Here is a 26,690-nt window from a genome sequence, read left to right as displayed (position 1 = left end):
TGCAGCCATCAAATTCAAAATGAGCCAATATTTTTCTTAAAAGTTTTATATTTTCTCGGTTTAAGCATTTGATATATTTTTTCTGTTCTACTGTGAATAGAATATACTTTTATGAGTTTTGCAGATCATTGGGTTATGTTTTATGTGCAATTTTCACACAGCAATTTTTTTCACACAACCCCAATTTTCTAGATTTGTGGCTAAATGAGTGATATTTTTGTTGTAACACACATTTGAAGATAAATGTGATTGTATTTCTCAGTTTCGAGGCATTTTGTATACAAAATCTTGGATTTTTTTTTAATTGCTCAATAATAACCAATTGTCATCCTCACTGTGTGCCTGTGCGTGGCAGGGACAGGACTATGAAATCCGCACCTACCAGCCCACTAAGTGGGTGAGCACCTCTGTGAGCGGGATGCAGCTGGAAGCAGCCTTGTCTACTGGCTTCCGTAGACTCTTCAACTACATCCAAGGCAACAATAAAAACAGTGAGTTTCATGTTACTGCTATTACCTTCACGCAAGGTAAGCTGAGCCTGTGTTGCTGAGGCTGTGGGAGTTGTTTAAGGCTTTCATTTTGTGGCGCTGTGGCAAATCTGTTACAAAACCTACACGTCACAATGGCAGTATTTTAATGTTGCACAATAAATTTACAGAGGAGTTCCAAGGCATCAACGGATGGAAAATTCAGAGAAAGTGCACTTTAGTTCCTGCTCAGCACTTTGCAACAGTTCCCACTCTCTTACTTTTGCCTTGCTCAGCAGTTTGCAGCAATATTTATGAGAATATATATTGTTTATGTTGCTGGCTCCTGAGGTCAGCAGCATAAGGAGATTGTGATCTGTAAACATGGCGTTTAATCCTGTTCATCTGGCGCACATCGTGGTTACAGCCCAACCATCTGTTCAGCTGTCACCATGCACCAAAGTTTCGATTCAACAGCTGGCGACTGATAGTTTGTTTAGGAAATTTAACATCTGTAAATCTTACACAAGCTGGTTATATTTCAGCCCTATTATCATCATGATGTTTGGCATGTGCGGCTACTCTTTTTTTTTTTTTTTTTTTTCAACAAAAGAACCTCCTTTCTTGCCGGTTCTACAGAGGCCAAAGTGGAGATGACGGCCCCCGTGACATGCCACGTGAAACCCGGGGCCGGCCCTGCGTGCGAATCTCAGTTCACTGTATCCTTCTACATCCCAGAGGAGCATCAGGCCACTCCTCCCGAGCCCAACGAGTCCGAGGTGTTTATAGAGCACAGGAAGGAGTTAACGGTGTATGTCAGGTAGGGTACAAACAGAGCCGCCAGGTTAGACTTTGGATTGTTTATTTTGTGAAAGTCCAAAACACATACAGTGATCAGCCATGAGTGGTTTAGTTTTTTTTCTTTTCTTTTTTTTAAAAAAAAAAGAAATCAATCTTTTGTCTATTCCTCCAGGACATACGGTGGTTTCTCCAATGATAACATGAAGCGTGAGGAGCTCCTGAAACTTATGGAAAGTCTGAAGAGGGATGGAGTCCAATACGTCGAGAAACCGTACTACGTAGCCGGGTACGACAGCCCTTTCAAACTGACCAACCGCAGGAATGAGGTCTGGGTCCTCAAGAACGAAGAGGAGCAGTAGAGCGTTCCTGGGTCACACTCTATCCTATCAAAATGTTAGTGATGGGAATTTAAATGTGATGATTCGATACATTTCGGTTTGACCAGAAAAAAAAGTTAGATTTGCTACTTCCACTAAAAGTTACTGATTACTCACTGGAAAACTTGATAAGGAGACTAATTACATGACAGCTAGAGGTCCTGTCGGCCATATGAAGCAATATAACCAGCAGGTGGAGCCAAGTAGTCAAGAAAATGTTTCTTATGTTAATAGAAAACCCCACAAGTGCGTCTTAATTAAAAAAAACAAAACAAATTTTAATGAATATTTTCAAAATACACTAATTTTAGGCTTTTGATTATGCATGTTGCTAACCTCCTTTTTCACAGCAGATGTTTTAGCCTGACAGGGCAGGGACAGCACCCATGTAACCGATAACATTCACAGTGTGAGCCGGTTCCAGGGGGGCAGTGTAGGCTGGCTCACTGTGGGAGCACACTGTGTACCTTTCCTGTGTGCGATGGACACGAAGCTTCTTGCTTTTCATTTACACGCCTACGCTAGCAGGTGAGAGCAGCCACGTGTCACTCAGGCGACGCTGCTTAGATTTGGCGTGTCATCAGATGTTTCCATCAACAAAGATCTTTAAGTCATGCTGACACCATAAATATATCTATTTTAGGATCATTGGCTACACTCAGAATATGTGAGACTTGCAAAAGTAAACCAGAGTGTGTGTGTGTGTGTGTGTGTGTGTATATATATATATATATATATATATAAACCATTCTTCAATTGCATGTAAAGAAAGAAGGCTACATGTGTATTGTGCACCCTCTTCCTCTTGAGGTAGACTAACAGTTTCAGCTGCTTTTTCCTGCAACGTCAAGTCGAAGCCTTTGCTGTGAAAAATGTTCAAATAACATGGCAACTAACTACTGCTTGTTTACACTCACATATTGATGTGACAGGACTGTGTGTAGGAAACAAAGAAAGCAAAGGAAATGTTTGTATTTGGTTCTGAAGTCAGTCCTGAAATAATACCAGTGCCTTTATGGACATTAAAACACGGATAAATCCAGTCATCGCTGTGTGTAAAAGTGCAGTCTGAAGGCTATTAGATGCAACTGTGAGGCTTTGTCAGTCAGAGTTACGTGAATCAGCGGTCAAAATGGGGGAAAAAATAGTGTTTTGCAGTTTAGTGAGGACTCACGGTCCATAAAAAAGTAAATCCACACAAAAATTATCAGTGCATCTAAAAGTGCAGAAGCCTCATATTTGTTTTCACTGAACTTTGGAGTATAATATTTGCACACGCCACGAGTTCAGCCTGTGAAAATGTGTCTCCTGGTACTTGGATTTGAGTCGCATTATAGAAAGGGATCTCATCAAATCCGTTATGACCAGAGGGATCAAGTGCAAGGGATTAAGCATTAAACATATTTTGACTTTGTAGATCAGCTGCACAGTTTAGCAGAAGGTTTTGTTGTCAGTCAGCTCTGGCGCTGGGAAGGTGACTCTGCCTGGCAGGCGGCCGAGCGTCGTTAAATCTCAGTTTATCTGCTCTCAGACTTCACTTACTGCCACTGCGACCGCATCTGCATCCATTGTGATGAATGGCTGGGCCCGTCACATCACACGTCTCATAAGCTGTCATTTTTGTCGAATATAAATGTGTGTTTAACCAGCTTTGTGCTCAGTTGCTCAGACTGACCATTTTTGGTTTAATATTGGCAAAGAGAGCTAACAAAAATGTGCCTTTTTTCTTTTATATCTTCATATAATCATTAAGTGTGTGTTTATTACTCATGGTAGTACTTTTATGAAGAATGATGGGACGAGCACTGCACTGATATGAATATTGGGAAATTTGAAAGTTTAAATAATGTAAATTGTGTTATCTAATCAATAACTCATGATTAAACCATTATTCGGATCATAAATGTGTGTTTAAGTATTTGTCATTTGTATTTCATGCTGGGCTTTTTCAGTCACTGACCACATGAAACTGTAATCTGTAACAGATAAAATCTGGATCGTCCTCGGCACTCGTATTGATGGTTTGTCAGCCGCGGCTCACTTCGCCCTTCATCCTCACCTCACCTCACGTCTCCTCTCGCGCCCTCAGCCCGATTGTCTGCTGAGTCACTCATTTTATTTGTGGCAGAATTGTTCCCAATATCATGTTCACACACTCAGCAGAAATTGTCCTTTTTTTTTATCCTCTGTGAATGCACACACACACACGCATATTGATCTCATTGGCCGTGCTCAGCAAGGCGAAACATGCTGTGGAGGGGATTGGTATAATGAGGCTCACTGTTTTAATCTAAACACCACAGTTTTGTATTTTAATTTTATCAAAGTTCTGGTGAGATTAACTGGAGAAATTTACTGCTCAGTTTGGACGCAACAGAAACTGTGTGGATGTACAGGAGAAGTCATCCACACATCTCCACATTTTGGCAAATCCAACACTGAACCAGTTTCACGAAACTTAGCAAGCAGTTTGCTAACTGTAGCATGGGAGATGGGTGGTCTCGTAGGGTGTCTTGCATTGAAATCTGCTGCAATGACCCGGTTACTGCGTTCACCAGATATCAACACAATTTCGATCCGCTCCTCACGTGTTAACCTCTTCGACATGTCAATGGCTGTGAACAAAGAGAAACTTGTAAATAACTCATGAAAGAATAAAGTTACGTTGAAACCAAGCACACCATTGTTTTTCTTGTGACATTACCAATAAGTTTGATGTGTCACATGGCCCTCTTCCTATTGAAAAAACAAAAGTTGTATCCAAGATGGCTGACTTCTAAATGGCCACCATGGTCACCACCCATCTTGAGGAGTTTGCCCCCTCACATATACTAATGTGCCACAAACAGGACTTTAATATCACCAACCATTCCCATTTTATTACGGTGTATCCATATAAATAGCCCACCCGGTAGTATTCATATCTCATAATGCACATGTAAGAACTTTGTCTTCTTTTAGATTAATATAACTCCTGCCATTCATTAACTATGGTAGTTTGGCTCAGCTGACTGGTGAATGAATGCTAGAGTTTAACACAGTTCAGACAGAAACACCTAAACACCAGTATTGGAAAGGTTTGGGCGAAAGGAGTCTACATAACTGCTTCATTATCCTCTAAGCGGGTCCCCAAAAACTGTTTTCTTCTGTGGTTTAAGCCCTTATGAGTTAAAGCGGAAGTATTTAGCTTGATTAAAACACTTTCTTCTACTATTATGCTTTTTTTTTAATAGTGTTCTTGTGTTGGAATCTTTAAATACTTTCACATTGTAAAATTTTATGCCCTCCAAATCAGTCCATCCACCTTTCTTTCCCTTATCCAGACATGAGAAGGTGCTGGAGTCTATCCCAGCTGTCATATGACGAAAGGTGGGGGTACACACATAGGTCTAACACCTATGGTCAATTTAGACTAACCAAATTACCCAACATGCACGTCTTTGGACTGTGGGATGAAGCCGGAGTAACCGGAGAGAACATGCTCCAACAACTCCACGCAGAAAGGTCCCAACCTGGATTTGAATCCACATGAAAATTATTAGCATAAAAACGGTGGTTAGCACTATTGCCTCACAGCAAGAAGGTCCTGGTTTGATTCCCCCATCCGGCCGGAGTCTTTCTGTGTGGAATCAAGTGCAAAAAAGGTAGATGTTTAATAAGTGAAGCAGCACTCTGTTCACCAGCCTAAACACATGCGGTTACTATTCCTGGCCTCCCTGCGATCAGCCCTGTTTTATTTGCCATGCCTTATAAACACTCTCCATTGAGTGGTCTTGAATGTAAGAAGACTGGGGGAAGCGGTGACGTGTCAATAGTGTGATTATAGCTGCGGGGAGTTCATATTGATTCCCGTCTCGCAGCCAGATGGACGCTGCGTCAGAGGGCAGGTGGCTGCTGAATCAGAGGTGACGGGGCTTCATTTAAAATACTAAGACACTGTCTGCGTTTCTGTTCCCCTGAGAAGACTGAACGGGCCAGTGGCACAATGGTATTTATAGGTCTCTCTCTGCAGGACGTTGTTGCAGGAATATTGAGAAGTTGCAGCGTCAACTCTGGATGGCTCAGCGCTAACTGGGAGTCACGCGAGAGGCTCTAACCCAGTGTGTCCTAATAGGATGTCCAGAAGGAGATATAAGTGATGACCCCTGCAGAGGGAGGAGGGTGAATAATGGGAGTTTTCCAGATGACAGACGAGTGTGGGTGCCATGGCGACGGCTCTAATGAGGCTGTGATTTGGGGTGTTGAGCCGGCAGATGGCCGTGAATCACACACACACACACACACACACACACACACACACACACAGAGAAATGACACAGAGATGCGTTCTTTAAATATCACCTTGTTTTTATTACACAGACATACACGAGAGCGTTAGCAGCCTGCCTTCAGCTCCACTCCCACTACTTCTTCTGTCTTCTCTGTCTTTTCACAAGCACAGATGCTTTCGTGAGCGTTCAATCACAGCCTGGCGGGCTCTGGGAGACACATTTTTTGGTCACAGGTGATTAACACACAGGCAGTTATGGCTGTTAGGAGGTTATGAAGTCTCACGACTGTCACCTAAAGAGACCACGTTTATTCAGCTATGAGCACCAGTGTGGCATGACTTCAGATTAAAGGCTGGTTAAAATTGATATTATTATCTTTTTGATGCGTCTTTAACAGAATAACGGCTCGCTGGGGTCAGCCAGCTAAATGTGGCGCTTTGATTTCTCTGCTTAACCCCTAACCTCTCTTTCCTGTGCCTCAACCACCCGTCAGCTGACTCTGACCAGTTAAACCATACCGACGCCCTCCTATGTGAAAATAAATAATCTACAAAAAAGGAAACCACTCCCTTTCAGCAAACAGAGGGTTCTAAAAAATGTACAAAGTCTTTGAAAATAGGTCAAGTGTGACTTAAAACTCAATTCTCTATGTATTTACATACAGAACCATATAAAACTGCAAAAGGATAAACAGAAAGGTCAACAGCATTATAGAAATTATATAGAAATCGGCCCCCACAGGGTCTGGTGGATGCACGGGGGTGTCAGACTATCAGATTGCTGTCACGTCCAGCTCCGTTTCATTTTTCAAGCTCTTTGGTAACCCACACGATCACTAAAAGATAATAAAATATTCTTTTACTCTAATGTTATCGTTTCATACTTAACTTCCAAACACGTGACATGACATGATATAACTGGTTTATTAAAACAATTTTTTTTTAAGTCTCAAAGTGAAAAAAAACCTGTGCGCAGTGCAAATTCTACAAACTAACTTTTATGAGCCTTTTCAGAGAGTAATTTTGATGTTTTGGTTGAACCTTCGTATCCCCCAACTATTTTTCCACACAGTTCCCCGTCACTAGGTGGCAGCACTGAGCCCTCTGCACTTCCTATGGACCCCTGAACACACCAGCTCTGCAAACTAAAACCACCGATCAAAGAGCGGGAAAAACAAAAAACCCCGGTGGTAACCGTAGGTGAAGTTGTACCCCGGAGCCATCTGCTGTACCACGTCCTCGCGCCCGTTCCACGTATTGATTGGCTGTTTGAAGCTGACACTTGCAAGCCATGGTGCTCTCAAACACTTCCCACAGCCAGCAGAGGAAAAGCAGAAACTGAAAACACACTTTTACATTCCACTCTCTCCTAGCTACGTAGCACCACAGCAGCAAAGTTAAGCGAACAGTCAGTGACTTCTCCATTCCTTCAATTCACTTAAGTTTGCCATCTTAACTTTTAGTCCTTTGGTGAAACTAAAAGGACTCCTGCGGGATGAAGTTAGAAAGAAAACAGAAAAACAAATGGCAAACAAAACTAGGAACACCAGGTCTAAAAGAAACACTATTCTTTGAACAAAAAAAGGTGAATCACCAAACGAAGGAAAGAATGAGAATCATGGCAGTCTTAAAAAGCTGGAGCAGGTCCACTTCTCTGCTTCAGACTGCGCTCTGTCCGGTCCGTGATGGAGCCGCATCCAGGCCCCGCATCAGGACCAGACATGTCCACTCCCTCAGAGGGCGGGGGTGGAGCTCAGGAAGGTGTCTCTAGAGGGCCTTGTGTTGGGCTCCTCTTCCAGCTCCCTGCCTGGCTACAACGAATAAGTTCAGCTCCCCAAAGCTAAGGGGCGGCTCCTGCTCTTTTAACTTCTGCTTTCTTCAGATAAAGTGCCATTGGAGTCTTTGAGCACAGGGACAGCCTGAGCCGCTGGCTGACACAGACTTTCTGCCGTGTCTCCGTACTCGCTCTCAGCCAGTTCCCCTTCCCGCTCGCAGATTACCGTCATCGGGCTGCTGAGGATTCGGCTGCGGGCGTTGTACTTGCTGCTGGCAGCTGAGGGCGGCGTCCGAGAGCGCCCGTACTTAAATCCGCCCATTGAAAAGGGCGATGAAGTCGGCGAGGACAGGGTAAAGGCATCATAACGGCCCCGCTCCTCAGCTGCCCTCTTACCCCGGCCTGGGAACCAGCCGGGCTGTGCAGAGCCATCGGTGAGGAGGGCGAAGCAGTGGGGGAGTCCAGCGCCGATTCGGAGCGCGTTCGCTGAGAGCGTGGGTCAGTGGAACGAAGCATTTCAGCGGCAGACATCCTGAAACTGGTCTCAGAGCGGCTTCCCTTTTTCAGGAGAAGTGCCTTGAAGTTGTCGCTGCTGGTGGAGGACTTGCGGAGGTTGCGCTGGATGGATCCCGACTGACGGGGCAACGACGACGTCATCCCTGGAGACAGGCTCGTTGGGGTGGTGGGTGGAGATTGCGGGTGGCTCCCAGGCCGGGTCTTGTCTTCCTCGGACTCCCTGCGACCCAGGACCTTGCGCTTTGACCTGTGGAAGAAAAGATGATTTTAAAATCGTCTTGAGGAATTCTGCTTAGCGAGCGAGCGGAAGCACTGCTGATCAAATTCATTTTAGGGCAAATAAATGCTGACTCGACAGAGCAGAATACAGGACTTTGAAGAGAAATGACTAAGTTACTGGGGCAGTGTTGTCAGGGAGCAATGAGCTCAGATTTAACTATTCATCCATGTGATTTCACACATGTAAACCCACTCTTGTTGATGTTTGTGCTGCAGCTTAAAAAAAAAAGATTACATTTAAAACTCTGCTGCCCACGTTCCACAAATCTTTGTCCCAAATTTGCCATATGTCAGCACTGCCCCCAGCAAACAAACATGGCGGCGTATCTTGTAAATAAATCAGGGCTAAGCGAGTGGCATGTCAACACAACAGAAGGATGTGAAGAAGAAGAAGAGTTACACATTTCTGGTTAAAAGAAATCCGGTGAGGTTTTACAGCAGAAGCTGCAACGCTGCACGAGAGCTCAGACGCGGCACAATAAAATTAATCAAAAACAAACTGAGGAAAGCGCCCAGAGCAGTTTTAATCACATGAGGACGAGGCGGCCTCCTCTCAGCAGGGGGCGGTTGGTGGTGGTTGTGGTCGGTATCAGCGTAGTCTGCTGCACCACTCATCCTTGAGTGTTGATAACTCCTGCACCAAAGCATGGCAATAAAAGCTGCAACTGGCAGAATTAGGAGGCGTTAGGGCTTGAGGCGAAAACAGCCTTATTAATCTGTGTCTGTGATACCGGGGGTGGTGGGTTGCACCAAGGGATTACTGCTGCTAATCCCAAGGCAGCATCAGCGTGGCGGTGGTGAAAACAAGGCTCGCTAATTAAAGGAAAGGGGCTACTTGCCACTACGCACCTCTCTAGAAACACTGCACCCATTCCCTCTCTGCACAGTGGAAGAAGAGAGGAGAAACATGATTAAAGGAATTACAACTACACATTCTGTGATAAGGGAGACAAAATTTTTTAATCCTCAGATTAGATCGTTGGAGGGAAATCTTCCCTAAAGGGCAAATAACCTGTGGGGATGTACAGCGCTGTGTGAAGGTCAAAAAAGTGCGAGGGAGGACTGAAGGGATGGAAATGGTTTGTGTGAGAATCTAACGCTGCAAAATATGTCTGTGCCCTAAATTCAACCTCCATCTAGCGTCATCCCCTGTGAGCTCCCTTTCCACATTAGCCCATCAGCATTACATAAGACTTTTCTCACGCACAATCCCACGTGCGTGCACTCAAACACACCTGAATTCAATGGCTCCGTTGTGAACTTGCAGTGGCAAACACCCAAACAGAGAGCGCAGGTGCCAATCCCAGTTATAGAGGTAAACAAGGAGGCAATATAAGCATGGGAGCACTGGATCGATTTCTTTCTGCTGGCTGGATTACATTCGGTTTGGACGATTTCTCTCACAACAAACTTGTGTTTTTGGCCGCTGCTGTGAAGGAATTTCAACTCGAGGCTTTTATTACTCTCTGATTTCACAGACAGTGAGAGAGAAAGGATGGGGGAACGTGAAGGTGAAAGAAAATAAAAACAAAAAGAACTGGGCAGGTGGTATTACAGGGGTGTTACAGTTAATACCCGGTGCTTCCACCCTTGAACAGTTCTCGATTGAATTTACAGTTTAGGGCACTTTTTGCAGATTGAATTTGTGCGAGTTCATTCTTTTGTTGGAGGGATCCTCTTTAGTTTTAACAGCACCACTGGGAAATGGTCATCACTTCCCAAATCTGCGAAATTATTCTATATCTCCCACACTGTGAGGGTGCGATAGGAGGAGGAGAGTGGTAAGCAAATGCTGCCTTGACTGTAAACGCGCACACGCAATATTCACGTTTAATTAGGCAGCGCAATAAATGATACATGCACACGTGACGTGGGGACCATAAATACAGCAAAATGAAATCCTGGGATGCTTAAGAGAACTCCAGAATGCTGCTGCTGTTGCTGCTGTTGTTGCACGTGACCGCGAAACCCAAACTGGCGGGCTGCATGAGAAATTTATGTCTGTGCCGCCTTCAGTCACAAGAGCACGTATGCAGTATATGTCAGAGACAGCGGAGCACAGCGGCAGCGGCGTGTAGACGGAGAAACGGAGAATGAGAATGTCTCCAGTGGCCTCTAACCCAGATTAGGACCAGGGGGTGTCGAGTAGTAAATAATGGATGAAGCAACAGCCTTTTTTTTTTCCTCCTTTCTTTTTTCTTGCTGAAAATGAGCAATTCTAATCTAACTACACTCCCAAACACTTACTATATAAATTAACTGTTGCCTTCATGCTTTACACCCCATCGCTGGCCAGAGATCAGCTTTCTGACAGATGTGTACTCTTCTGTATGTGATAATGCTGGATAAAGTTATGACTGAGAGGTGGAGGGCAGAGAGTGGGGGATGACTGAAAAACACAAATCAAGGGTGACACTGTGGTTTATGAGGATGTTGGAAAAGCAGGAATGACAGAGAGAGAAGGGCAGGTGGAGAGGGAAAAAAAGTAGGAATAATAGGAAGCAGGACTAGATCGGGGAAATAAATTATGTATCCAGAGCCGAGGTGGGAGAGGAGAAAATAAGTTGCTGTGGTGCTAGAAAAATGAGCAAGGCGACAAGGACATTAGATGAGTGCATTGTCGTACCTGTGAATGGCAGCAAAGAGGTCCTCTGTGGTTCGGGGTCGCGTGGGAGTCGGGGTTACCATGTTCTTTTCGGACGCCCCGTTTGCTGACGGGGCTGGAGACGACTCGGCCGTACTGGATTCAAAGACGTCACCTGGGTGGAGGGGGGCATATACAAGTTACATCCAACACAGTCAGGAGAGAGCAGACTTTTAGGGAGCACACACTCCTACATCCATCCTGTCGCATTAACCTGGCCGCCTATGAAATCTGAAGTCGTACGGAGGAGATGCCCAACTGTCTTCTTACATTCTCTTCCCTCTCTAGATTTTCCTCTTCTTTCTTTTGCTCTAGTTTAGCCTTTTTTCCCCCTCCTCCTCCTCTTCCTCTTAACCTCCACGCTCACGTCTGAGCTTCGACTGCCTGAGCCGCTGCAGGCAGTCTCACTTTACGCTCTCCCCATCCTCCCCTTCATCCCCTTACCAGATCCGTTCCCCTCCCCTCCGATACAACCGAGCCCCTCCCCCCTGTCCCTCCAACCACATAAAGCATCTCCTTTGGGATACTTACCCCCCTTCCCTTAACTCAGAGAGGGAGTGGGACAGAAGGACAGCTGAGTAGGAAAGACACGGGCTGAGCGATTAACACAAAAAAAAGAAAGAGAGCAAGAGAAAAGGCAGAGAGGCAAAAATGAATATTTGGACAGAAGAGAAGGATGGATAGTGGAGAGGAGTCGAGTAGACGGCGGAGGCTGAGGTGTGTGTACGTGTGCAGCAATGCAAAGGGGGGGGGGGGGCAAAAAAAAAAAGAAGGGGACAGCAGCCAAAAGAGATCTCCGCATATAAAATATAGAAGGAGGAGTAGAATAAAGAGTAAGCGGGGATGATTGCATGAGGCTGCAGAGCTGCTGTCCCAGTGATAAGGCGTCGCTCCCGCTTCGTTTTCACACTTTTCAAACCTTTAAAAGCTTCTGCCTTCAAGTTTAGCTCGCTTGCTCTGGAGGGCAAAATGAATTTTACAGCAGCTCAAAAGAACCCATCGCACAACCCTCAGTCTGCTGGATCACTTCTAACCTCTTAGGATTTTGGCAAATAAGTACATTAAGGCTTTCTGTTTCCGTTTCTGCATTTCTACGTTTGTTTTGTGGAAACATATTCAATAAACTACGAGTCAGACTCACCTGCATCGTCGTCCTTGGAGCTGATGGACCCTGTGGTGCTGCTCGTCCCATCACAGTCCTCTTCCTCTTCTTCATCAGCCTCTCCGTTGGTATAAAGCCCAGAGGCATTACTCGTCTCCTTGCTAACAGATGTAGTGATACAAGATTCGTATCGGGTTTCAGTGGATGCTCCTTTGCGCTCTGCTAAATGCTCTAAAGTGTCTTCTCTCTCCTCCTGATGCTCACCGTCCCACTCTTTTACCTCTTCTTTTGTTTGTCTTCGCGGAGAATCTACTTGGTCTTCTGTTTGGGGGATGTTAGTCTCTTCCTGCTGAGATAGAAACAGTTTATTTATTGTTTGGGGGCTTACTGGTGGGACAAGGGAAAATTTAGGTTTCTTGGAGACTGCTGGGGGTGGGGCCTTCTGCTTGATGGGAGAGCTTTCGTGGCTCTGTGCGGGACTGGGCAACGCTAGTTCCTCCTCTTTTTCATTCCCATTCACAAGTGTGTAACTCTCATCATCAGCTTTTCCATTTACAATGGCAATGTCTAGTGAGTCCTCTGTGATGCTGTCATCCAGTGACAACTCTTCCAGGAGCTTTGACACAGGCGATGGTGAGGAATAATGGGAATCCCCTTCCAGAGAGCTGTTCAACAGGGGTAAGACAGTGGGATGCTCCTGAGAGTAACAGCTATCCAGGCTCAGAGGCTTTAGCCCCTGAAGGAGGTCCATCCCTGTTTTCTCAGCTTTGTTGTCATCTGTGATCTCCTTCTCTGGTCGCTTGACTGAACGAAGCTGAACGCTCTGCAGTGCAAATGGTGTGATGAGGGGCTTAGGTGAGTTTGTGGGACTGTTAGAAGGAGCTGCTTTAGGAGCATCATTTAGTGCCTTCTTAAAAGATGGGCAGGAGGAAGCTGTAACAGCAGCCGGCAGAGGAGGAGGAGGTGGGGGTGGTGGAGGAGGAGGGGGACTGAAGCTCCCATTGGGAGATGAACTCGGGTGAATCAGCATCTCGGGGGATGGAGGTGGAGGGAATTCTGGGGAGGTGGAGCAAGTAGAGTTCAGGCTTAGAGAACCTCCCTGAGGAGTGGTTGGCAATGGGGGAGCTGGTGGAGGAGTCAGGGAAGCTGTGCTAGAGCTTGCCGGTAGAGGGGGAGGGAAGGGTGGAGGTGGGCTGAGAGGGGTGTTGGGAGTTGAGGAGGAGGAGAAGAAGAGAGGTGGTGGTGGTGGAGGAGGAGGACCGTTGCTCTTGAGTGAGTCTGAAGTGTTGGAGGAAAGGGAGGTGGAAGAGGAGGAGATGGAAACTGATGAGAGGAGAGAGGACTTCCTCTCGGGGACTTTGGGTTTAGGCCGGCCGCCCGAGGGAGACATGGACCTGGCGAAGGCGGGCACTGGGGTTCCAGCTGTGGGAGTGTTGGACTGGCTGGAGTAGCCACTAGATGGCGAGGTGAGTCTATGCACCCGGTCTGGGGAGGAGGTGGAAGCTTTGGGCTTCGCCGACACCTCTCGCTCCTGACCTGGAGCTCCAGGTGTCTGACTGTTGTGAATCCCTCCTCCATTCTGTAAGACTCCTGGGTGAACGCCAGCTGACATGTTATCTGCGGCATGGGCCGGGGCTGTCTGCTCCCCCTGATCCCCGTTGTTACGAGGGTAGTCCATGTAGTAGCCCCAAGAGTCGGCGTAGTCAGAGCGCAGGCTGCTGGTGTCACTGTGGGCAGGTGTCACATGGCATAGAGAGTACACGCTAGACACGCCGCCCCAGTTTGCGTTAGCTGCTAGTGATGCCGCAGAGCTGCCTGCACTGATGCTGCTGTGACTGCGTGGCCTGAGGACCCAAGGGTCATCATAATCGCTGCTCGGGCTGTGAGAGGTTGATGATGGCGACGCACCCTTTCCCTTCCCCCCTCTCAACCCCATCTGCAGGCTCTGCTGCAAGCTTGCAATTAGAGTTTCATTAAGTGTTGTACCCCTGTCCCCATTAGCACCGTTGATGGCGCTAACACCTCCGGGGGGCATTTTTGCAGCTGGCTTGCGTCTGAGAGAATCTGTGCGAGCTGGTGGCAAGGGAGGCTTCTTGGATTTGCGTAGGGAGATGCTGCGTGATAGCGAGCGGTCACTGTACAGGCTTCCAGAGTCCTCTTGATTGGCCATCTCGCGGCACTCGTACATGCTATGTCTGGTGGCCCGGCCAGCTGCCACCCCGTGCCCGCTACCGTGACTGCGGGAGCGCAGGCCTGAGTCCAGGTGCATAGAGGTGTAGTATCCATCATTGTCCTGGGAGTAAAGAGAGCTGGAATCAGTAGTGGTCCTAGAGGACTGATCCAGGCTGCCATAGAGCTGGTTGATTGGAGTGGAGCAACTGGAGGTCAGAGTGCGGTGTGGAGTCACCACATTTTCTGGTGTGTCGTAGATCCAGTTCTCCTCCGGCAGACAAGATGGTGGAGTGGGGGCCAAGGTGCTGTGGCTGTGGGCGCTACTGTCAGAGTGACCTGACTCACTGGCAGGTGCTCTGACTTTCAGGCCACTATCCTGTGCTGTGTGAGTAGGAGTAGACGTGGCCAAGGCAGGGCAGGTGGAGCTGTGGGTGAAGGCTGCTGGACTAGAGATCAGCGGGTCAACGTTAGTCGGGGAAGCCAGACTGAGCGCTCGAGCTGTGGGGTAAGCTGAGACCGGGGACTGGGTGAGCTGGCTCGAGTTGTTAAGGGTAATAACCTCAGCAGAACTGGACATGGTGGCATTGGGGATGAATGAGGTGGAATAAGCAGCATGAGGGGAAACCACACATGCCGGACCCCCGCCCCACTCACTGGACTGTGTCCCCTTCACCTCCTGGGACTTGGGCCTGGGCAAAGTTCCTGTCCTTGGGGCGTTTCTCATGTGTACCACAGTATCGTCGACCTGAAGCTTTCCAATTTGCCTCTGCAGATGTTCCTCTGACTTGATGGGCGTGCTGCTATAGATGGGATCGGCACTGAGGGACACTCTTGCGCCCTGTCGGGGCAGACTGTGAAAACGCGACGGGTCTCCATTAAAATGCTGCGGCAGCATCAGTATTCCAGAGCTGTCGCTGCTGGAGATGGATATACTTCCTGTTGAAGAGGAAGCGGATATGCCAGCCATCTGAGCAGCGATTCCCTGTCCTCTCTGCGCTCGAATTCTTCTCATGGACGGGGGCACGATCTTTACTTCTTCTGTCTGGCAGCTCGAGTCTCTGGTCACCGAACGTCGGAGAGTTGAGTTGACACTCCCAGTACGGCCAAGTGTGGAGTACTGTCCAGGGAGGAACATCGAATGTGGCCGGAGATCTCCGCCGTGTCCTTTTGCTGCTGTCAAAACAAAAAAAGAAACATATCAACATGTGATTCCTCTTCCTGCTACCCCACCTTCACCCCCCCTTGCTATAACTTCTTCAGCCACAAACCTTTCTGCTCTTCTGGCTGGAATGTCAGATAAACTGTGGTCACATGGAAGCTAATTAATTTGATTTGGCGTAACCTGATTTACGTTAATAACTTCTGGTGTTCTTCATTATGGAGAAAAGGATATGAGGAGAGACAGAGAGAAGGAACAGGGCTCTCCTACTACGCTTCCCCTGCGCTGGCTACGTCAGATAGAAAAATGAAATAGTCTCCTTGGGTGCCAGGATAGGCAGCTGGTTAAGCATTAGGCAGAGAAAAACCCCCACAAAAAACACAAATAGGAACACAGACATACAAGAAGACACGTGTGCATGCCAAGCCAGCCCTGTCATGCACAAGGACAAACATAGAATGCACATAACAGAAAGATGCACACTGAACATACCAGCTAATAAACAAACAGTTTGAAGATTGAGTTGTAAAACGAGAGAGGATGTCTACTGTGTCTCCCATCTGTGGTGGCTTCTACTGTTGATGCTCGTCTTCCAAAACATACACACTCTTGCGTCCTTTCTTCTCTCTCTCTCTCCATTCGCTCTGAACCACACATACACTCTCCTCCTCCTTTGCTAAAAGCTGGACTGACAGCTCGGCTGTTGCTGCTGCGATAGATTAAGCTGCAGGTCTACTTTGCAGGCAGCTCTGGTGCAAGGAGAGGGGAGGGATGGAGCACTGGGACAATTATCCCGGCCCAGTAATCATGACATTCAGAGGGTGTTGTCAGCTGGGCACTAACCAGACTTTAAAGCTCTTTTCCTATCAGCCTGGGCGATGTTATCGCACAGAGCAATGACATTTCCCTTAAATGGTGCTGTCATCCCGAAGCTCAATGACGTGTAAATAAACATTAGCCATGCGGTGCTGTCAGAAGAACACGGTGTCAGCTTAGTGAGCTTAATACTCGCTTAACACTGGGCTCAGCTGAGTAACTCTGAGGGGACCTCTGCATCTTTACATTTCTGATGTAGGATATGATGATAATGCTCAGAAAGTGATGGGAGCATGTGAAGGTGGCTTATCGACCTGTGATCAGGGCTTGTAGTCTCATAGTTTATTAATAATCTTATGCTACCAGCATACACTAAGGCACAGATATACACACATCACAGCAAAAAGGACTACAGAAAGTTGATCCAAATGATCAACCAATCAGAAGCAAAGTCTGACGTTACCTTCTACCATGTGACAGAACTGGCAAACTCTAAAAACAGCTGCTGTTATGTTAGAAGTTTTTTAATGAGTAAAAAAAAAGACAAAAAAACAACTACAAAAAATGATTTCATAACTTGTGTTTGGCTGTGGATACTCGGGTGGAGGAGAGTGAATGAGGACAAATGATAATGTAGACATCAGCTGTAGCAGCTGCACATCCTTTATCCAACACTGTGAGCTCACATGAGTCACTCTGTCCCTCCCGGGCTCGCCAAGTTTCCAACTGTACATAGTTATGTGTGATAAAAGCATACACCTATAGAGAACAAGGTTGCTGGCAGTAAAGAAAGGAAGAAGGGATGCTCGTCTAGCGTGTTGGTACAGGTCTGTGGACAGCAGAGGGCAACATGTAGCTCCACAGTGATCCATACCTAGCTCCAGGTTGATGTTGTCAGGCAGCCCTGATATAGTCTTTCTGCGTTTGACCTTCTTGGGGCGGCGGGACACGGTGTCAGTGTTAATGAGGGAGCGCCGGATGCTCGCCTGTCGGTCAAACACTGCCCCTGGTAGCCGGGAGGGCGAGAGCAAGGCAGGCGGACAAACAGGCAAACAGCAGTCGGTTAGTCAGAAGGAACAAACTCAACGGACATGCGGAGGGTTTTTGTTTTTTCCAAGTTGGACATGCAACGTCAACAGGGCAGGAAATATTAAGGTCAGTTCAACCAAATTACAAATCAGCATTTTCTTCCCTTGCTGTTATTTTAAGTCTCAAACTGATTTGTGCTTCTAAAAACTTAAGATTTTAGGTTTTTATTTGAGTGTTTGTAACATGGATATTGTTGGATACGCTGTGAAGGATGAATCCATTGCTTTTGTTTTTTAAGGATGACATTACTCAAGAGTGTCTTTGAGGATTTCTGCTATATTAATGTGCAAAATCACATACTGGAAACCTCTCGTGTGGAAGTGGAGACTGCTCTAAACAGATAATAAATGAGAATATAGTAAAATACGACAGGAGACGTCACAAGTGTAAGTACAGACTACAACACCTGCACCCCTTATCCTCTACAGATAAAGTAAAGTTAATATGATAAGAGAGGCACCTGAATTTCAACTTTATTTATACTCATATTTATTTATTAGAGCCATTTTGTTATATTTTGTAATATATTATATTGTTTAATTGGAACTTTAACTGGTTAGTTACTGCTCTGCGTTACTTAACAAAGTATTTGATTCTGATTCTTGTGATACAATTCTTGAAAAATACTAAACATTAAATACCTAAAATCATTCTTATGTCTGGATATCCAACATATTTATATCCAAACTGCTATCTGGACTTGAAAAAAAGCCATTTGTATCGCTAATAAAAAACTGCCATCAGTGAAGTTTGCATTTTTCTGAACTAAAGCTCTATTCAAATAGAAAGGTTTAACACGTTCTAGTTAACTATGGTTATAATCAGTGGTGGGATAAGAGTGATCCACAAAATCATCATGTTGTGCAGCAAGCCTGTGAGTCTTCCTCTTCAACACGAGAAAGTTTCGCCTAATTGAGAAAATGCATTGTGTTATTTGGGTGAACTGAACTTGAGTTAAACTTTTTCACCAACCAGCCAAAGTGTCTTTTACAACCCATGGAGAGAAAATGGTTGTGATGCCGATCAAAAACAAAAGGAAGGGGTCTGACAAAGAAAACCTTGGCTGGCCTTTATGCAAACTTCCATTACGGGGTATAAACATACACTGATGCAAGATGTGTGAGATGAGAAGTACATGCTCTTAGCACAACGCTCAACATGCAAAAGGACAGATATGGGATGAAAGGTGCTTTCAAACTCACACACGTACTCATGCAAACATGAACTGCTTCGCAATAACCTCCTCGCTTTGAGTCCGGTTTCCCTGAAGGAAGAGTGATATCTCACTATGAACTTCTGCTCTTTCTGCTATCTCACTAGCTGGTGACAGCCTGCAGGCGTCAGGGAAATAGAAACCGATATAAGGGCAGATAGCCGCGATCACAATTTCCTCTCAAAGTGGCAAAGTACCTGATCTCTCGGTGTGTGTTTTACGCCTTCTTTCCCACTAATTTGAAGTGACAACACTGATTTGTGTGGCGAGGGACCACGTTAAATGCTAATTAGTGTCAAAAGGCTATAGATTGCAGATATATTAACTGTGACAATAAAATATAGATGTTCATGCTGAACTGAGAGTTCTGTGACTCCATCCCACCGCTGGACTCCTTCCAACAGAATCTCATGAACAAATCTTAAGATAAGTGTACCTATGAGTGGTGGAAAACCTTGAAAGATGTGGCACGCTAACAGGGGAACTGAGTCGACACAAATTTGCTGTGTACGAGTGTTCATCTGTCAAACGGCCAGTGATCTGACACAAAGGCGATGAAAAGCCTTGACCCTGGCATAAGCTGTCAAAGGACTTACAGGCATAAACACACGCTCACGCATGCATAAAGGAAGGCAAAGGTCAGTCTGCAAGAGGCATGATGGGAGGAGTGAAGACATGGTTGAGTGGCACGTGCAGGTTTCCCCCCGTCTGTGGATGACTGGATACAGTCTCTATTATTCTGCAACCACTCATTCACAGAAGGTTGATTAAAGGAAATATCTGACTTTTTTTTTCTTTTTTGTAAACAGCAAAGGTGAAAACTAACTAAACTAATAAACTGAAATGCAAATTTCACATGACATGTCAGCGTGCTGACACTCTCTTTATCATCGGATACCTCAATCAAACTGCTAAAAAAGTCAGAAATTTCCCTTAAGAATAGCAAAAGGCCTCTCGGTGAGATGGTAATGCAAAATAAGAGACACCAGGGACGAATGAGGCCGATTAAACTGTACAAAAATGGAGCTACGGATGGATCGGGACATTTGTTCTCAACCTGGTGATGAAGAATGGTTGCTACTCGCTAGCAGTTGAGAGACGGACTGAATGAAGTCATGAGGTGTGACATACCTGTGACATTGATGGCAACTATGTCTGTGGGTACGGCCTGAGCTGCCTGCCTCATCTTCTCCTCTGGGGTGGGGAGGAGGGCAGCCTTGTTCCATACCACCTGTCTGTCAGGGTCGGACCCCTCCCCTCCTTCGCCCATGCCCTGTGGCGTCTGAGACCTCATGGAGAGCTGAGATTTGTCATCCTCCAGCGATGAAGCGGTGGACTGATTGAGAGAAAGATAACATGTTAATGAAAAGGTAAAAGATGAAGAAAGAAATACTAGAAAGAGAGGAAAGGAAAGAAACAAGGAAAGAGGTAACATGATGCGACACAATGAAAGATAATATATGAAAATACCATCAGATCGAAGCATAAAAGTTATTAATAAGAATAAATGTCTATATAATGGTATAAAAGGTGAGTGGAAATAGAATATCATAGGATTTACTAGCCAGACCCGTAAATGACAGATTGTGCCAATATGACCTGAACAAACTTTAATATATTACACTGCTGTGACCTTTAGAAGCTTGCGGCCCCGTAAACATCCTATCCAAATGGAAACGGTCAACCATGCACACACAATCACACAAATAAACACCCGCCACAGAGAACTGACAGAGCGGTCGGAGATGGGAGGATAAAAGCTACAGAGCAACAGCGGGGAGAGACACAGAGAGAGAATCACTCATGTAGTAAACTGTGTTGACACGCTAAGGGCCCTGGATTGTGAATTTACAGCAGAAAGCAACAGACAGCGGTGCTTTACCACAGCATCCAGGCTTGAAGTTGAGCAGTTAGTCCAGAGCATGGCAGCAATGTTGTTTAGGTTGATGTGAGTGCCATTTGTTTCCATTCAGAGCGAAGAAAATACAAATAATTCTAAATTGTAGTAATTATAGGTAGTTACAAAATCCAGATGATTGCCACCAATTATTACTGCATCACTCAAACTTTTCCTATCCCCTGACTGAGAGTGCATTCATACAAACAATGCACGGATGGATGGGTAAATATGGGGGCAGCAAAAAGGGGAGGTGAAGAGAGGGGATGTATATAAAAAACATCTCAGCAATAGTTTGGTTTCAAGCATGGCTTATTACTTTGCATAGCTGTGGCTCAAGCGGGAGCCCTGTTTCTTCTTTTGAAGCTGCTGTCAGGCAAAGTTAGGCTCAGCGGTCTCGGTACAACAGGAAGTGATGGGGAAGAGAGCAGGAGGGGGACAAACAGCAGAACAGTGGAAGAAGGGGCAAGGAAGGCAGGACAGAGGGGGATTGGCTGGAGCTGAAGAGATGGGGTGAGTGTGCAGAAAACAGGAGGACAAACAAGAGGTGGGAGGTGACAGTTTAGAAAGACAACATGGAGGTCAGGGGTCAAAGCGAGGATGAAACCGAGGGGCTCCAATGGACAACACAGTGAAAGACCCACTAACCCTTTCGAGTGCCCTTCACATCACACTGTGTGTGTGTGTGTTCGAGATAAAAATGAGGAAGAGATGAGGAATATGCGGCTGTCTGACCATTTACACTTCACTTCACACAAATTGCCTGTCAGATGGAAAAGAGCAAGAAATAATAGTTTTTGTCTCTGATTCATTTTCTTGTCATTTTTTTGTACCCGTCTTTATTTCTGCCTCAAATTTCTGTTTCTCTTCTTTAGTTTCTTTCTTGAAGTGTTTATAGACATCAAAAAAAATCACAGGCCCCACAACTGTGGTCAACAAGTGTGCATTTCTTCTACAATGCTCTGCAAATGTTTCAAGGAACCCCTTGCTTAGTTATATTTTCCTGGGAAAAATGTCAAGATGATCCCACACTGTTTCAATAATACTGAAGTCTGGGCTCATGACATGACTTTCGGATTCTGTTCATCTGCTGTAAACACTTTTTTTTTTTTAGGTCTGCCACTTCTTCTTCTCCAGTATCCTCAAATTTCCTCACGCCATGGTGAAATATGCAAGTATTTTAGCTCTGTGCTATCTTTCATATTTTTCATGGATTCAACAAAAGATGTGGAAATAATTATGTATTTATGTATTAGCAAAGTTCTCTGTTATGTGAACACAGGCTTGGTGTCTTTTTAAATGCTTGAATGATTCACAGGTCAGAGTGACTGGGCTGGAATGAAAAAGAGTAAAAACGCAGCCAATTTCTTGAGAAAAACTTTGACCTTCAGAAAGTCTGGAGAACTATTGCTCAAGACCACTTCAAAAAAATTACAAGAAAGTCTGGCGCCTTAGAAGAAAAAAATAAAGAAACGAGGGGTGGCTCAAGACTTTTGCACAGCACTAATCACGCTCACCTTATTTGAGAAATTAGACAGAAAAATGGAAAGAGCGAAAGCTACATAATGTGACAAGACTGAAACTTGGATAAAATGTAGCAATTTGTTTTCCAGCCACTAGAGGGGAGCCTAACACCATTTAAATTACTGCTGTTGACTCAGCAGTGATGTGCTCGTGTTCTGCACCTGTATGCAAATAGAATGTAGAGCCTGTTGTACCTGCTACATTTGAAAGCATAAATTAAATTAGGTGGGTATGCATGCATACTGTGTTTATGCATACCTTCTTATCATTTTCATCATCCCCGTCATCCTGCAGGCTGCTGGACTGAATGGGGTCAGAGAAGGTGGGACCCTGAGAGTAGTACTGGGAGCTCCGGAAACCATCTTTCCTCAACTTGTCACATTCTGGAGAACAAAGAAAGAGACAGAGAAACAGGTCTTGAACATTTGCTTTGGTGGCCTTTGATGAGAACTTTTTGATCATGTTGAAAGGTATAAGGTGCAATTTGCAGATAATAAAAGCAACATTTTATTTTTCACTATCTAAATACACTCATTAGAAAGATTTGCTTCACTCATTTCCATGAATATATAACCAAATAATCTAAACAGATGCTATTAAATATTCAAACTTTCATCCAATAACACAACGATAAGAAGAATGTGTGAAATATTTATGGGACATAAACATAGTGTTGTATTATCAAATGTGTACTGTAGAATATACCATTTGCTGTCTGTGTGTGTGTTTTCGCTAAGTTCCCTGCTGGACTCTGCCAAGCGTGCCTCACACCTCTTCTAGTCACCACCTGCCGCGATGAGGTTGTGATGTATGTACGTCAAAGTGCGATAAGACGGCAAGTGTGTGCGTGTGTGTCTGTGTGTGTGTAACCAGAGGAGGGGGGTATCAGTTTCAGTCTGTCACACACAGATGGCAGAAGCGTCCCTCTCTCTCGCTCCCTCATCCTCCCCCTTTTCCTCTCAGGGGGGGAATCTAGCACATCATCTCCCTCTTCCTCTCCCTCTGCAAATATCTACTAATGCATCCTTTGTTTGGTCTTTAGGAGGCAATTAAATTCACATACTTCTTAACCATCCTCAGAAAAAAGCCTCAAGAGTTGTTCATGCTTTTACTGATGAAGGATAAAATGATCAAACACACTATGAGGCTGCAACCTTATTTAAATAAACATAAAATCCAACTTCTACGCTTCTCCCTAAAATTAATGGCACTTTAAAATAAGCGCGTTTCTTTTTTGACACCTCATCTTTCTCTGTGAAGTAATCCTGATCGATTCAAATGTAAAAACCCTCCTGTAAATGACAGCTTTTTTTAATCTTCCATCTTGGATATTTATTCAGTGTGTTTCGCACGATCAAACTCCCTTTTTGGTGAATTAAACATGCGTGCGTGCTCAACATCACTGTTAGCCCGGCACCTAAAACATGCTGCTCTTGATCCCTTTTACATCCTGTTTATTTCCACTGCTAATTACAGCCCATCTCCACACAGAGGCACACTGATGCATGTATAATGCTGTCAGTAAATGGATCCTGATGGGGCTCGCGTGCGTGGATACTGTAACAACAAGTTGATGCAGTGAAACGGTGGAAGATGGGACTCAGAAAGCAATGATAATGAGGACGATGACGGGAAGTGGAACTGCTCAGATGATTGGTGTTGTACGATTGGGGACGGTAAATGAAATAAATAAGCTCTGATGAGCTAAGTGTGGCTTGTTGCTAGGCAGAACTGAAAGGGGTAGGTGCGGGATAAGTAAGTGATATGAAAAGAAAAGCTGAAACTAGATACGTCTCTCAGATACTTTTAACAGTGAAGGAAATCTTCTATTAAAAATGTGTTTTTCATTAGGTCTTAGTGACCCTGACCTTTGACCTGCGGAATTTAATCTGTGCCAGGTAAAGGTGTTATATTGTTTTCATGTGGATGGGCTAAATGCAGGTACAGATGTACAAAGAAAAAAACCTAAAGACTGCATTCGTCCACTGGTTTCACCACTAATGTGTCCCAATCTGAAGCCGATACAAATTGAAATAGAGGATAAAAAGACAAAGGTCCAACTGTCAGGGCTACATGTAAAGCTGTGACAGCTGCAGGGAACTGATGACGTTGATTCTGGTCTAGGTACTGATGATGGTGCATGACTATGATATGACTGACTGTTTTTTTGGGTGCAGGGGGAAAGTATTTAAACATTATTTTTCTTTCATTTCATCGTAAACACTGGCAAACAAAATGGATCCTGCAGTTATCACTCGATACAGTGTTATGTAACTTTTAAAAATTTATTTCAGCCTGCTGGCACATTTTCAATAATCCACTAAACACACGCTGAAGCCCATGTGAGAGTTTTAGAAGGACAAAGAGGGGATGCACATTTCTATCCGACTGGATATCGATTATTAGGCTTTGCAAAGCATAAATCAGCCTCGTGGCACTGTGTAGTATATATGATTACAATACCCAGGGACTGATTCTGGTTTCACCTCCACATAAAACTTCTAAACTGTTAGTGTTGTGAGCGTAACGTTTACTTTTGTGATTTATTTGCTATTGAGTTTTACACCAGATCCCCTTCCTTACGAAATAATAAAATATAATTCCTTATGAAACCCCAATAACTTTTATAAAGTGAATGCATTAAACACTACACCAGGAGTGTCAAATATAAAGTCAGGGGGCCTGAATCGGCCTGGCAAAGACTCCATCTGGCCCACTGGATGGCTTTGGAAAATAATGTAAATAAATGTTGGACTTTTAACTGTTTTACAGCTTGTCCTCATGATGAAGACGTCCCCCATGGCCATATGGACTGAAAGTTCCTATCGGCAAGTTTTTGTCACTATGGACTTTAGAAATGTTTCTGATAATGGGTTTACAGTAAAATATGAATAAATAATTTTAATCTAACCCAGTAACATCTCATTGTTTTGCCCTATACTTGTATTTACCTACATATTGTTTCACTTCAAGGCTCATTTTCAATTAATTCATATCCAGGTTGAATAAAAAAATAAGAACAACTGTACAAGTTTCAGGTTAGAAACATGGCTGCACTAACATACGTTTCCTCTGTTGGCTGAGATGTACAGCACGAAGATAGGCCGTAAAGACTTATCAATATATATTTGCATTCCCCTAATTAGACGTCTATAATCGATATCACAGACTGATTGATAATTGCCCTGTGAGATAATGGCACAAACCTCATTAAATAAAAAAGATCACATACAAAGTACAGTACTAAAAGTCAAAGCTCATTGGAAGTCAGGTAAGCTCCGCTCTCCAACAAGGATAAAATCTAAAACAGTAAACGTTCTCTGCTGCTTAGTGTCCTTTTTAATGTTACTGCTACTAAAAAGTGCTTGACACTGTGTTTGTAAAGCGCACTGAAGCTTAAACAGACACCACAGGTGCTCGCTCACTGGACACCTGTTGTCTTGTTGTTAGGACCCCCGGGGATACGTGGTGTTGTCAGGTTGATAGGTCGGTGACAGGCTGAGAGGGAGGGGGGCTGAATTAATCCCACCTACCAGGTGGTGTTTTGAGAACAGCAACAGTTCAGGGGTTTGGAAATTGGAAAGACAAAAGACAAAACAGGGTGTGTGCATTAGAACCGGTGATTAACCCACTAACAGTAAGCATCAGCTTTCAAACACTTTCCAGTTTATCTCTTTTATCTCTGTGTCTAATCAGCTGACACACAAGGCCGGCCCTTGTGAGCATGTAAACAAATGTAGTACAGTCATACACTCAGTCCTACACAGAAACTCGGAAATATGCACACATGTGAATTTTTCCCAAACTGTTATCTGTGAAATGCTTGAGGGGCAGCTTTCCCAGGAACAGGTGTCAGTATTTGCTGGTATTCCCACTTCCTGTTCCTGGGAAAGTTGTGAGCAGTTTAACAAGTTGTCACTCTGCTGTGAGTTTCTGTTTGTCAGCAAAGCCTGAGCCTCTTCCCCCACTGAGCGGGACAAACAGGTCTGTGATGTCGGTTGAACACAACTTACAAGTCGGGACATCTTTTTTAATTTACAGGCAAATGTACACATTCTGGGTCGTCCTCCTCAGTGTCACGAGCTTACTCTGATAAAAGTGACGCCACCTACCAACAGTCCCATGAGTGAGATTCATTAGCTTGTATCTGGTTTGGCTCACGTTCAGCATTTTCCCTTCGCTATTTGTGTAAATATATACCATGTACATTTCTTCTTACTTAGATATTTTATTTACATATCTAACATTTTGGCAATTTTATCTATCCTCCCATCTAAAACTGATTCCTTCATATGTCGCTCCGCTGTATGGTGTATAAGGTGCTCTATTTTGATTTGTGTTTACCTCGCAGGGCAGTTTTGAGGTTGACTTTGGCCTGGCGGTGGAGGTCTTCTACGCAGGGCGGCCTGCTTCCCGGTAGGAAGACGTTCTCCTGCTGGTGCCACGGAGCTGTGTAGTGAACCGTCCACTTGCTCTCCTCATCCAGGTTAGACACCGCTGCAGAGATAAACAAAGCAGATTAAGGATCAGTATAGTTCCCTCCGCATGATATAACAAAAAAAAACTCTCCATCAAATCTGACATAAATAT

The 26,690-nt window shown here is 44.9% G+C and overlaps 2 protein-coding genes across 2 annotated transcripts in view; one reads left to right on the top strand and one right to left on the bottom strand.

The window, feature by feature from the left end:
• Positions 1–353: 353 nt before the first annotated feature.
• hebp2 (heme binding protein 2) lies at positions 354–3,372 on the top strand. Its single transcript, XM_013274246.3, has 3 exons — positions 354–491; positions 1,081–1,287; positions 1,441–3,372. Exons 2-3 carry the CDS (start codon positions 1,121–1,123, stop codon positions 1,625–1,627), a joined length of 354 nt encoding a protein of 117 aa, XP_013129700.1. The 5' UTR covers positions 354–491; positions 1,081–1,120; the 3' UTR covers positions 1,628–3,372.
• Positions 3,373–5,971: 2,599 nt separating this feature from the next.
• nhsl1b (NHS-like 1b) overlaps positions 5,972–26,690 on the bottom strand; it is a 43,124-nt gene continuing 22,405 nt past the window's right edge. Inside the window, 8 exon segments of the mRNA XM_019345847.2 lie at positions 5,972–8,122; positions 8,125–8,452; positions 11,111–11,243; positions 12,270–15,575; positions 17,252–17,383; positions 19,811–20,015; positions 22,359–22,483; positions 26,445–26,597. Of these exon segments, the coding sequence (XP_019201392.2) occupies positions 7,778–8,122; positions 8,125–8,452; positions 11,111–11,243; positions 12,270–15,575; positions 17,252–17,383; positions 19,811–20,015; positions 22,359–22,483; positions 26,445–26,597 (4,727 nt within the window). The 3' untranslated portion in view covers positions 5,972–7,777.

This window comes from Oreochromis niloticus, linkage group LG15, assembly GCF_001858045.2.
Source record: "Oreochromis niloticus isolate F11D_XX linkage group LG15, O_niloticus_UMD_NMBU, whole genome shotgun sequence".
NCBI classification, from domain to species: domain Eukaryota; kingdom Metazoa; phylum Chordata; class Actinopteri; order Cichliformes; family Cichlidae; genus Oreochromis; species Oreochromis niloticus.
Note: the sequence above shows the minus strand (reverse complement) of the source record. Positions and strands in the feature narration are given on the sequence as shown.

What these genes read in the sequence shown, in the direction of transcription:
- hebp2 (XM_013274246.3), top strand. Translation starts at nt 1,121, where the DNA reads ATGACGGCCCCCGTGACATGCCACGTGAAACCCGGGGCCGGCCCTGCG. An exon ending in GAGTTAACGGTGTATGTCAG is followed by an intron (nt 1,288 to 1,440) that starts GTAGGGTACAAA and finishes CTATTCCTCCAG; the next exon opens with GACATACGGTGGTTTCTCCA.